Below are 14596 nucleotides of genomic sequence, written 5' to 3'. Positions count from 1 at the left end.
ACACAGCCTCATGCTCTGATACCAATTGATGGGATTAAAAACGACTTTTAATCTATGAAGATCGATTAGATCTTGAACAAGTATATGAATATAAAAACAGTAAGAACGCAATAAAAAGAACAAGACAAGATTGAATCAAACGAGTCAAATGATTAAAACAAAATCCTCAGAAGAGCTCGATTAAGAACTTCAACTGTAGAGGATTGGTAGGTTACAAGAACGATTAAAGAAACCTTGAAATTACTATCGTTAAGCCCTCTATCGTTACTCTCTAAATCGTTAACCTAATATGCATGCAAGCATTAACTTATATACAATACATAAAAAGCTCTCGGTTGGACAGGCCCAAACCGGAGTGTACAAGGCTAAACTAACGAGCCCAAAAGACGCAACATCAAAACAATCTTCAGCCCAACAAGGGGTTTACGGCCCAAGAGATGTTCTTGGCCGTAAACTCCTATAAACTTATGATTTTGATGTGTTTTGATGTCTAAAATAGGCACAAGCATTTGAGGATTAAGGTCCTTAAGCATTAGGGGAAGTTTAGGGCACTAAATGCCCTTGAAAAGGGGTTTACGGCCCAAGAGAAGTTCTTGGCCGTAAACTCCTATTACTTGGGTTTCTTGGATGCTTTCTAGTCTCTAAAGATCATACACAAGGTCCTTTACAAGTTGTCTAGCAAGGAATCGGGACTAGGAAGCCTTAAAGTTCCATTTTGGAGTTTACTCCCCAAGAACGTTCTTGGGCGGTAAACTCCCGGATCTTGTAATCTAAACATGTAATTGATGTTATAAAGCATCTAACAAGTATTGAAACACATTTAGTAAAGTAGACTCACAATCTGGGATGAAAACCCGAAGATCCGTCAGAGACAATATAGCTTTTCTCTATTTGGAATTGTAAATAATGAATTAATTTAATTCAGAAAACTACTTATAGTCCTGGAATATTTTGGCAGAAAATATTTTTATTCCTGATATTGGACTGTAACATTATGAAACTTGAAATGCTCAAATTTCACAAAACCAGGAGCATCCACTCTCCTGATATCTCCTTAAACATAAACCCTAATGTACACAAACTTGTTCGGAAAAGTATGAAAATCACTGAAACTGAACTAGCTTCTACTGAATAGATGGTGTTCGTACAAATGGAAATTTCGGGTTGTCACATCATGCGAAAATGCAAATAATTTGCGAAAACGTGAAAACAAGGAAAATCTATGAGATTGTACCACCTCAACATTATCTTTTTGGACAATAATTCATCCAAACTTTGAAATACATGATGATAATCGATATTAGATGAGAAATAGTGTCAAAATTCTGACATTTTTATTATGAAAACGTGAATTTAAAAATGGTTCAGGACGTGAAAAGAAAAGTAATTATTAAAAACGTTTTTCGCATAAACCTACTTATATACATATATATATATATATATATATATATATATATATATATATATATATATATATATATATATATATATCGTATGCTATGAGAATGATAAAGAAAATATGTTGTTTAATAATATAAATACGCTCAATCTTACATAAGTATTGTCAGTAACACACATTCTCATAGATTAAATCGTTTATAAGGTTATTATACACTTATTATTATTTTTCTTATTTCTATCAGAATGTTGTCAGAATGTTTTATTTGGGTCGTATTCTGTCAGAATGAAAATGAGTGAAAAAACGATGTATGAGAACAAAAATAAATAATAATTAGCGAGAATGCATGAAAATGACGATATTTTGTAAGGATGAACGTATTCGAATTGCTAAACAACTTATTCTCTTAATAATTATCATAGCATACGATATATGTACAATAATTAATGTGAATAGAATAATCTATATATATATATATATATATATATATATATATATATATATATATATATATATATATATATATATATATATATATATATATATATATATATATATATATATATATATATATATATATATCAAATGGGCATAATACACCAAGTGGGTATTTCCCAGCAAGCCTTTTAATATTCTCGACGACTTCTAAGTCTTTAAAAACTTAAAATAATAGAGAAGGAGAAGACATAATTTTGAAATTGCTGTATATATATAGATGAAGGGATGGGAAGAAGTGGATTCATACATTCATTCGGAAAAGGTAAAGATTAACATATTTCCTCATAAACGTTTTACTTATAGTATTAGGAAAGAATTTCCAAAAGGAGTTGGGTCAAAATTCCAATCCAAAATGATGTGATTTTAATTTCATTTAACGTTTAAAATCTTAATATTATGTGACATGAACCTGGCGCTTGTGCGTTTTTCTGATTAATGTGTATGCAGGAAAATAGGAAAATAAGAGATACACATAAACAAGAGATCAACCACAAAATAAACGGTTAGTCTTCAATTCAATATGTTGTTGTAACAATATATATATATATATATATATATATATATATATATATATATATATATATATATATATATATATATATATATATATATATATATATATATATATATATATATATATATATATATATATATATGGGAGGTACATTGGAAAACGTTTGAATCATAGAAATCCTAAATATTCAATGAAAATATATAGAAAAAAAAACACTTTAATGTCTTTTTTTATATTATAAACATCAAAATCACATATATTTACATAAATCCGATCAAAACAAACGTGAAATATATATATATATATATATATATATATATATATATATATATATATATATATATATATATATATATATATATATATATATTGTTTTTTTTTGTTTTTTTTTGTTTTTTTCCGACGAATGTATACATCTATATGTAATTTTACTGATTCTATCGTAAAAAAATATAAAATAAATAAATAGATAAATAAATAAAATTGATATCTCAAAGTATTTCATTTTACGTATTTCTTTTGATTTTTTAGGATTTTAGGGTTCATAGATTTTCTATTTAACCCATCATATATATATATATATATATATATATATATATATATATATATATATATATATATATATATATATATATATATATATATATATATATATATATATATATATATATATATATATATATATATAGACACACATGTAATGTTCCATTTTCACAACAAAAAAATTTAATTTTATTAAAGCAAAGGTTCGCAATTATAAATCCATTATGAAGAAAACCGTTTATCCAAATTACATTTATTGGAAATCTGAGTAATATTAAAGCGTAGAATCTTCATTGCTGCTGATGAATGTGTCACGTCTTCGCATTCCCTGACAACCGATGATACATGAAATAATAAAAAACTAGGTATGCACAAAACTTAGTGAGTTTCCCCCAAAATACCTCTTACGATAAACATACAAGCATGAATAACGACCCACAATCATCGGATTGGAATGTACATGCCTAATCTATCCACAGACTTGAATACCATCATGCAACGGGTCTAATCAGCCATCAGGTTGTAATACCCATGGTTTGTTGGCCTACCGCCTCAACCCAACTGCTCTTCCCGAGCCTCCATTCCTAGGACATATTGGCGACCCACACCAAGTATCTTGACCATCAACACAAAACAGGATCGCCTGAACCCACTACCATGATATGTCAACCTATAAACAATCAAGGATCAAGTAGGCACAAAATACAGGCAAACAACAACCATACAAATCACTACCGCCTACTAGTCCTCTATCAGTACAATGTCTCGCTACCAGATGGCCTCCATGAAATGCGTAACTATAAGTAACCAGAGGTAAGATTACGACCGAAACAGATGATCCGACTCTAGAGTTACAACTAAACAAGGAACAAGCAAGAAAGGCTAGATCAAGAGTTCTCAAGTCATCCTACATGACTACATACAACCTCTAGTGCACTCCACTAGATGATGACAAGCAAGTACAGGTAGACATACAGATCTATAGATCTCTACTGGATAGTAACATCATATATATCACGATACAGGTCTAACAGATCACCATATCATAGCAACATTAAATATACCAGGATATAGATCTAACAGATCACTACAGCACAACAACATCCTATATACCAGGATATAGATCTAACAGATTACTACAGCATAACAACATCCTATATACCGAGATATAAATCTAATTGATCACTACAGTACAAGAACATTCTATATACCAGGATACAGATCTAACAGATCACTACAATATGGTAGCATACTAAATACCAACAATCCAAGGAATACATAACCGTATATACCCAAATATGAGATAGACACCTGGACAGGTGATCCTACTCTAGAGCCACAACCAAACAAGGAACATGCAAGAAAGCCTAGATCAAGAGTCCTTAGTCTATCCTACATGACTACATATAGTCCCTTTGGCATCCCTACACTAAAAGATAACCAAAACTAGTGGGTCGGCATTGGTACCTTCGATCCACGAGTACAATGAGGCAAAACTCACTTGAAATGAAGAAACATAAAAAAATTAGACGCGTTTACCTTTCTACACTATGTGCTCCCGCGAATTCGCTAATCACAAAAACCAAGTAAAACCTTAATTAATAGTCCAAAACCCTAAAGTTTTACCTAAAGTCAAACTTGGTCAAAAGTCAACAATCAATGAAAGTCAACAAAGTCAACGTTTATGGTAGTTGTGTACGCCCAACTTACTTCTCATAGACCTAACGTATGCGACCTGATCTTATTTCTCCATTAATTACCTTATCACCTAAGAAATTTTCTCTAGAGCTCAGATCTAGACTCAAGACATCGACTTAAGTCACAAAGTTTCCACCTTTATGACTTTCCATGCCTAGAAACGGTCCAAAAGCCAAAACCTTAACTTATTAATAAATAAAGACATCATAACTCTTGCATGGAAGGGATAGAAGGACCAATATCACATTTTAATGGTTCCTAATAGTTTCATAATGGATAAAGTTTCCAAATTTATCCTTTTGAATGGTCCCAACAAACAAGATCTAGTCTTTAAGTCTCAAAAGGGACCAAAAGTATATCTTATTCAACTTAATCCATTAAATCCAAGTCTTTAACCTTTAGATCTGAATCAATACGTTATTTAGATGGATAAAGTTTCCAAATTTATCCATATCAAGGTCACAAACTTTCAAGATCTAAAATTTATGCACATAATGAGACCAAAAGCTCATAACACCCAAAACTATCTAGATCTAACAAATACATTAACAAGATTCAAACTTTGTACCTCAAGAAGAAAGACCAAAATGAACAAGGTTTAGATCTATATGCTCCAATGCAACCAACACTTCCCCAATGAACTCTTTTTTCTCGAAAATGCACCAAGAACACTCTAAAACACTTAAAAACACCTTCTTTTGATCACAAGGCTCAAATTAGTGTTAGGGTTTCAAGGGAGGACATTAAAAATGTGGAGGCTGAGAATGGAAAGGGTTTGGGGGAGTTAATGAGCTTATACAAGGCTCAAAACCCTCAAATTAGGGATTGACATCTGATCGTGTACACCCAACACATGCCTAGTACACCCAACGTACTAGGTTGGGCCTCGGCGATTGACCATGTCTAGTACGCCCAACGTACACCCCGTATGCCCAACATACTAGAGTAAACCTAAATCTCCCTATATTCAAATATTCATAACTTCTTTGTTCTAAGTCCAATTTCAATGATCTTTGTATCCATATAAAGGTTTTGAAGAGCCCTTTAGTGTTATCTAAATATCTTGTACTAAAAACTTCTCGAACAAAACTCCATATTTAATGCAAAAACCCAACCTATGATTTTTCCCTTTCTACCCTTCGGCCAAAACACAATTCAAGGGTAAAATCTCTAAACTATCATTACGTCCTTCCACAATAACTAAACTTTGCATCCCCAAGTCTAAAAGCCTTACACAATCGAATTACGGCCCAAGACTCAGAAATGGAAGGAAACAGGATGTCACAATACACACACACACACACACACATATATATATATATATATATATACACACACACATATGTATATATATATGCGTGTGTGTGTATATGTATGTATATATGTATGTATGTATATATATATACACACATATACACACACACAAACACATAGACAAATAAACACTAGGAGAATGCCCGCGTAGATTAAAAAATAATGTTGACATATTGAAAAGTATATATGCCATTTAAAATAGTTATGCTTTTAACATTAACATTTACATAATACTTTTTACATTAGTGTTCTTTTAAATAACTTTTAGGATTGATTTATTTAAGAGTATACTTATGTGACCAACTTTTAATTTCGATGATATATATATATATATATATATATATATATATATATATATATATATATATATATATATATATATATATATAATTTGATAATACTTTTTATCTATTATTATTGTTAATTAATTTATCAAATCATATCGAAAGATTCTCTATTATTATAAATATAGATTTTGGATATTATTTTAGTTAATTTTACAATACAATTGAAGTTTTGATTTAACAAGTTTAAACAATTTTAACTATTTAAAAAACTTTAATTATTTTTTAAATAAATTAACAAAATGGATATATTATCTTGAATGTACTTTAATTTTACTAACATAAAAACATAAAAACATATCTTCAACTTTTCATATTTGAACCACAATCCACATCAAATATATGAATGTTTTATGTTGAAAAAACATATATACTACAAATATATTTATAAATGTATGGGAAAGTAAAAAGTATTTACTAAATTACATCAACTTTAGAAACATGAAAATCTATCTAGTGAAGTGATCATAAGATATAATGAAAAACACTTAGAGTAGTTGTTATTAATTGGTTGAAAATTTAATGTTTATGGTGGTTTTAAATGAATACGACGTAAATATATAATATATTTTGAGCTATATTTATTTGGATGAACTATTTTATAAGATTTATATATATACATGAACGTAATATAAATAAAAAACCTATTTTATTTTTATTTTTAGGGTTTAGGTCATTTTTGGTCACTTAACTTTTGGTTTTGTGCTCAATTGGCCACTTAACTCTTTGTAAGTTTTAAAAGGTCATCAAACTTTTAACTTTGTTCTCATTTAGTCACTTAACTTTTGGTTTGGTCACATTTAGTCACCTAACTTTTAAAATTGTTCTCATTTAGTCACTAAACTTCTAATATTTTTTAAAAGTTTAGTGACTAAATGAGCACAAATCTAAAAGTTAAGTGAGTAAACCAAAAGTTAAGTGACTAAATAAGTACAAAATCAAAAGTTTGATGACCTTTTAAAACTTAAAAATAGTTAAGTAACCAAATGAGCACAAAACCGAAAGTTAAGTGACCAAAAATGACATAAACTCTTATTTTTATTACTAATCTTTTATCGAAAAAAAACTTAATATCCATTTTTTTTTGTAGATATCTATATTAATATGTAAAATATTAACTTTTTCAAAATAACTCACTCCTTTTTCGTTAGTTTTTTTAAATATTTAGGTTTATTTTTTTATCGGAAAAAATAACATAAATATGTGCAGTTTAGATTCATACTGTGAATATTTTCAGTTGTGAATTTTACAAAAATAATTTATGATTAATTAAAACCTTTAAAATATTATAAAATTACAAATATATATAGTTCGATTCAAATGTGAATTTCACTAAATTAATGTGTGAATGATCAAAGTGTTGAAATAGTATGTCAGATTTAAATTATGAATGCTAAAAACAAAGTAAATCTATTCACAATATGAATCTGATTCACAGTTTGAATTTGACTAGCAAAGTAAAAAAAGTAACTTTTTTTTTTATTTTTTATATATGAATGTTTATTTAACAAGTATCTAAATTTATGAATTTTGATATACTTATTTCAAATTTTCATTTAAAAATAAGCATAAATAAAAAAAAAAAAAAAAAAAAAAAAAAAAAAAAAAAACTGACAATACAAAGTGAGATTTTTTGAAAACAAAAAGTTCATTTTTGTTTATCAATATGAACGGATATGGAAAAACTTAGTAGAATAGGTATATTTAGAAAAATACACAAGAACATGAAATTTGTAAGAGACCATAAGGATAGTTTCCATTATGTAAATTAAGTATAGTTTCAATTATGTCAATTGTCCTTGTTGAGTGCTAACATATATATTTTTTTATTGCAATTAGAAAATGTCACATTGGTTCTCACACTCAAAAACTTTTGTATAATATTAAAAATGTATAAATAGAGCAAATTTGGGAAATTAAAAACATTTTTGAAATTTGTAAGAGAACCATGCATATAATCGTCCCAATTTACGGATTAGAGTTCTTATTGAGTGATACTTATTTTAACATCTGTTGTGATTACAATTACAAAAGGTCACGTTACCTCTCTTACTGAATAAATTTGGTTTAATTTTAAAATGTATTAATACGAAAAGTAAACTGCCGTTGTCAAGGAGAGTTAGTAACTTCAATAACTTTGGAAAATTAAACAAGGTAAACTATTTATAAGAAGAAATCCATACAATCTGATCAATTTGTGCTTTTGTAGTGATGTATAGAGGTACTTATTCTGACACATCTGCTGTGATTGCAATCATAAAATGGCACATTTGTTCTCATTCTCAAAAACATTTGTGTAACTTACAAACGTGTTAATACGGCAACAAAATTACTACTATTGAAGATAGGCAGCAACTTAAATAAATTCCTCATAATTTCTGGTTTTTAATTCTTGTTGAGTGGTACTTATTTTAACAAACCAGTGTTGATTGCAATTTGAGAAAGACACTTTAGTTTTTATACTAAACCTTTTTTTATTTAAGAACTTATTAATAAGAGAAGTAAATTATCACTACTGAGGAGAGGTAACTTCGGGAAATTAACCAGATTATTAAATTTGTAAGAGAACCATCCATATTATCTTCGAAATTTATTGTTTAGCAATCTTGTTGAAAGGTACTTTATTTAGCATATTTGTTTTGATTTCAATTAGAAAATGTCATATTATTTCTCATATTTAAAAACCTTTGTTTAATTTAAAAATGTATTAATACAAGTGAATTACAACTATTGAGGAGAGCTAGCAACTTAAATAACTTTGGGAAATTAAACAATGTATGAAATTTGTAACAAAACCATCTATATAACTTGTGCAATGGTTTAGTATTCTTTTTGAGAGGTACTTATTTTGCTGAGATGCAAATTATATAAACAGTACATTAAAATAATTGTGTAAATGAATAGTCATTTTGTTTCTTATAATTAATACAGCTTTGACTTGAGTGCATCATGGAAAGTAAAGCTATTGCAGCTATTGGAATTGACCTTGGAACAACCTACTCTTGTGTGGGTGTTTGGCAAAATGACCAAGTTGAGATCATAGCCAATGATCAAGGAAATAGGACTATGCCATCTTGTGTTGCATTCACTACTGATGGGCGTCTGATTGGTGAAGGTGCTAAGAACCAAATTGCTATGAACTCCACCAACACCATTTATGGTTCGTATTTTATTCCTTTATTCCATTGTTTAGCTGCTTGAATTTATAAAATAATGAGTTGTACCATCTTTGATTAAAACAAATGTGGTGAATTTCCAGATGCAAAAAGATTGATCGGGAGGAGATTCAATGATGCCAAGCTTCAAGAGGACATGCAATTTTGGCCTTTCAAAGTCATAAAAGGAAGTAACGACATTCCAAAGATTGTAGTTTCATACAATGGTGAAAAAAAGGAGTTTTCTGCTGAGGAAATTTCATCCATGGTTCTTATGAAACTGAAAAGTATTGCAGAGGCGTTTCTTGGTAAAACTGTACATGATGCAGTCATCACTGTTCCAGCTTATTTTGATGATTCCCAACGCCAAGCAACAAAGGATGCTGGTTATGTTGCTGGACTTAATGTTCTACGATTAATCAATGAACCTACCTCAGCTGCAATTGCTTATGGATTAGATACGAGAAGTGATATAACTTGTGATACAAATGTGCTTATCTTTGATTTGGGCGGTGGTACTTTTGATGTATCTCTTGTCACCATTGATGTCAGAGGTAAGATAAAAGTGAAGGCTGTTTCAGGTGACACTCACTTAGGTGGTCAGGATTTTGATAACATGATGGTGGAGTATTTCGTGGAGCAATTCAACAGAAAGCATAGGACAAACATGAGCGGGAATATAAAGGCACTAGGGCGATTAAGGGTAGCTTGTGAAAAAGCAAAACGACTTCTCTCTTCAACTACTGAAACTATTGTTGAACTGGATACTTTGCATGAGGGTATTGATTTTTTTATGAGAATTACTCGTGCAAAGTTTGAAAATTTGAATGAAGACTTCTTTAGTAAGTGTATAGAGATGGTGGAGAATTGTTTGGGTGATGCAAGAATGAATGTAAATGATATCGATGAGGTAGTCCTTGTTGGTGGGTCAACAAGGATACCTAAGGTTCAAGAATTGTTGAAAGACTTCTTCAATGGAAAAGAGCTTTGTAAAAGGATCCATCCTGATGAGGCAGTTGCATATGGTGCAACTATTCTTTCTGCAAAGTTAAGTGGTGAAAGAAGTCAAAAAGTGAACAACTTAGAGTTGGATGATGTTGTCCCTCTATCACTTGGTGTAGCTGTGGTTGATGGTTCTTTATCGGTCATTATTAAAAGAAATACCTCAATACCAACCAACATGAAAAGAGATTATGTTACATCCCAAAATAACCAAAGTGCTATATCTTTCGATGTATATCAAGGTGAAAGAACTAGGGCTATTTATAATAACTGGTTAGGAAGTTTCGAAGTTTTAGTCCCACTAGCCCCGAAGGGTATGTCAAAGGTGGAAGTGGTCTTTGAAATTGATGATGATGGCATTCTAAAGTGCTCAGGCGAAGAAACAACGACTGGACTAAAAAGGAAGATTATAATTAGCAACGAGAAGAAGAGGCTTTCAAAGGAAGAAATCAAAAAAATGCTAGAAGATGCTGAAAAGTATAGACGTGAAGACGAGGAGTATACAAAGAAGATTTTTGCATATAATGCTTTGGAGGAATACATTGACAATTTGAATAGAAAAATAGAGATCATGAGAAGTAGAGATAAGGATATGATCCATAAAGAAGAAATAGAAAAAATAGTAAATGGGATAATGGATTCAAGAAAAATTCTTGATAGAAACAAGGTTGCAGATTGTGGTAAGTATGAGAAGACACTAGCTGTACTGAAAAATGTGGTTGTTCCCGTCATCGGCCAACTTGCATCAGCTTTTATTCAATACGGTATGGATTTTTTCTAAACAACTAAGATCCTAAAAAATAAACACATTATTTTACCATACATAATATTATTATGGACTATTTTTTCTATTTTTAATAACATTTGGACATTGTATTTTCAATATTTATGTGTATGTGTGAAACATTCGATGATATATTTGTGAAATTTCAATTTCTTTTTGTAAAGTTTCTTATGTCGAATCAATATATTTATTTCTTATTTTTCATTTTTGTGTCATATGAATTATGCCAAAAAAAAAAATTATCCAACTTCATACTATCATTCATGTGTATCCCATACATAAAGCAGTCATAAGAATACTATTGTATATATGTTTGTATGTTCATGTTGCTTCAAAACAATAATTAATTAAAAATCATGGATATGTCATATTATCCATATTATCAATCTAAGCGTTTTTTTAAATGCAAATTGTCTATCTTATCACTTTATATTTTAGTATATGTTTAACATTTTAATTATAATAATAAGTGCTTTTTAAAAGTTTCTTTCACTTATTAAAAATAACAAGTGGTTTTAAAATTAATAAGCAATAATTATAAATAATAAAATCAAATTACATGGATATGTCATATTATCCATGCAAGTGTCTTTTGAAATGCAAATTGTTTATCTTATCACTTTATTATTTAGTGTATGTTTCACATTTTGATAATAATTTTAATTGTTTCTTAAAAGTCTTCTTTAACTTATTAATAATAATAAGTGGTTTAAAATTAATGAATAACAATTTTAAATGATAATAACATCAAATTATAAATTACATTTAGCTATAAATAAATTGTATTCTAAATGAACATCATTATTGAAATTAGAAAATTATCGCATAAGTAAAAATATAATTAATCAATAATAATAATTGTTAAAAATAATAGTAAATAGATAATTATATTTAATTCTATTAATAACTAATATATATATATATATATATATATATATATATATATATATATAGAGAGAGAGAGACAGAGAGAGAGAGAGAGAGTTAGGTTCAAATGTTTTCACTATCTATTGTGTGCATGTATGACTGATTCTGAACCAATCATTTTAGTTATTTTAAGAAAGTAATTCATGCATATTAAATGCTGAAGATGTAATTAATATTCATTATATCTTCAACATGTAATATGCATTAATTACTTTCTTAAAATAACTAAAATGATTGGTCCAGAATCAGTCATACATACACAATAGATAGTGAAAACAAAATAACCTAACCCTATATATATATATATATATATATATATATATATATATATATATATTATTGTAAAAAATATTATATAAAAGTTAATGTCAATAACATAACCATTTTAAACATATATTTTTCAATATGTTAACAATATATTTTTAATCTTCGTTGCGCAAATAACGATAATTCGTATAGCATACTTATAAAGAAAATATTTTTCTTTTCACCACGTTCATTTGAAACTCCCATAATGTATTTTACTCAAACCATATGCATTTGAAACCTTTTATTTTATTGAATACCATTGAAAAGTCTCTTAATAATGGTTAACCATTCAAAGGTTTTATAACTTATATAAAATATTTAACAAGAAATTAATGGATAGTCTACTATAAAAGGTCAATCTCTTTGAATAGACACACAAATACAAATCACATACAAAATTCACAAAGAAAACAAATCTAAAGGTTTTTGTGTTGGTTTGAGGGCTTTTGACCATTTTTCAAGCCATGTTATACAAGAAATTGAGGTGTTTACCCACACATAATTTAGCTACATATGTTAATGTGTGGATAACTACCCACACATGTTTGTATATGTGTGGATAAATGCCAATAATTTTATTTCATAAACATGAACACTTAATATATGTTGTTGGTAATATCTTTTAGCCACACTTTTTTTTGGTTGAAAAATTCCCCTCAAAATTTAGTGATAGATTACATGTTAAATTACCAACACATGTGTTGAATTTTATTTATATGTGGGTAAACTATCTACACATATGTAGAAACTTAATATATGTGTAGCTAATTTTTTAAAATTTAGATACAATGTACACATAATATTTATATGTTAAAATAAAGTTAATATACTACTATTTTTTTAGTGACGTGGAAAACTGAAAACTTACATATAGTTATGATATGAAAATATGTGTGGCTAACATGTACATATTATCTAGGAGAGGTATTATGGTTCCTTCTATTATGTGCCATATTTGTTTGGATGAAGTAGAGACCATTGAGCATATTTTTATAGCCTGTCCTGACTTGATTAACATATGGGTAAGGGTAGCTATTTGGTGGGGAGTATCTATCCTGGTTCATCTTTCGGTGCATTCGTTAATCAACTGGTCATAAAATGTCAATCTACGTAGAGGGCAAAGGAAGATTTTTGATGCGGTAATTATCACTTCTTTCTGGTGCTTATGGAACTTTCGTAATACTTCTATTTTTGGGACGGTTATACCAAAGAAATCGGTTCTTTTTGATGAGGTCGTTGAGAAGTCTTTCTTTTGGATTTCTAATAGATGTAGTAGAGTAAAATTACATTGGAATGATTGGCTTCGTAACCCAAAATTAGCTTCCTCTAAAATGTAATTTCTTGCTAGCTTCTTGCTAGTGTTTTTTTTTAATAAAATTTTGCTGTTAAAAAAAAAAACATGTGCATATTACGTACATATAATACTATTATAAAAATTTTGTAGATAAATATAAAATGACATGGAAACAAAAAAAATATAACTCAACACTTAAAACAAAATTTAAAAAGAAATTAAAACTAAAATTGAAATTAAAACAACATGGAACAATGTAAATTATGATGAAATTTTGAGATTGGTATTTTTTCCGAAAATGGTGAGACTATGGCTATAGATGGTGACATTTGTTCCATTAAATTCGCCCCCCACAAAACCTATCAAAATGATACAAGAACGCATGGAACAATAGTGAAATTCTAAATTTTCATTTCCCTCCAATTAAATTAATTTTCCCTCTAATAAGTTTTTTTTTTCAGATCCCTCATTTTGGTTCCCCCTCCCCTGTACATATATAAAAACACAAACTACTAATCTTTTCTTATTCTCTCCACGCCGACCATTCATTTGATGCCCTCATCGCCTTTTTTCATCATTCGATTTGAGGCATGACTACCCTTTCTTCTTTTTGATTACTCAGGTTACTAAAATCACTGATCTCTTCGATTGCAATTACAAGCGCCCTTCAATTTGACAACCTCAATTGATTTGGTAAAGGGTATGGTTCCAAATTGATCAAATGTGTTTATTTCGTCGATTTCATACTCTCTGTAATCCCCAACTTTAATTTTCACCGTTATTTGGAGTTTGGACATTCCAATTTTGTTATAAAA

The 14596-nt window shown here is 28.9% G+C and overlaps 1 protein-coding gene across 1 annotated transcript; it reads left to right on the top strand.

Annotated features, from left to right (window-relative positions):
• Window positions 1-2051: 2051 nt before the first annotated feature.
• Window positions 2052-11371, top strand: LOC145000156 (heat shock cognate 70 kDa protein 2-like). The gene is made up of 4 exons (XM_078959336.1): window positions 2052-2159; window positions 2345-2399; window positions 9242-9470; window positions 9570-11371. The coding sequence occupies exons 3-4, from the start codon at window positions 9260-9262 to the stop codon at window positions 11246-11248; spliced, it is 1890 nt and encodes a 629-aa protein (XP_078815462.1). The 5' UTR covers window positions 2052-2159; window positions 2345-2399; window positions 9242-9259; the 3' UTR covers window positions 11249-11371.
• The last annotated feature ends 3225 nt before the right edge of the window (window positions 11372-14596 follow it).

This window comes from Lactuca saligna, chromosome 1 (genome assembly GCF_052625555.1).
Source record: "Lactuca saligna cultivar CGN05327 chromosome 1, ASM5262555v1, whole genome shotgun sequence".
Lineage (NCBI taxonomy): Eukaryota > Viridiplantae > Streptophyta > Magnoliopsida > Asterales > Asteraceae > Lactuca > Lactuca saligna.
The sequence above is the reverse complement of the archived record's forward strand: the minus strand, read 5'-3'. Positions and strand labels throughout refer to the sequence as shown.

Bases quoted from the DNA above. Each gene is read 5' to 3' on its own strand.
- LOC145000156 (XM_078959336.1), top strand. From the start codon at position 9,260: ATGGAAAGTAAAGCTATTGCAGCTATTGGAATTGACCTTGGAACAACC. The intron at 9,471-9,569 runs GTTCGTATTTTA...GTGAATTTCCAG, and splicing joins CTCCACCAACACCATTTATG to ATGCAAAAAGATTGATCGGG.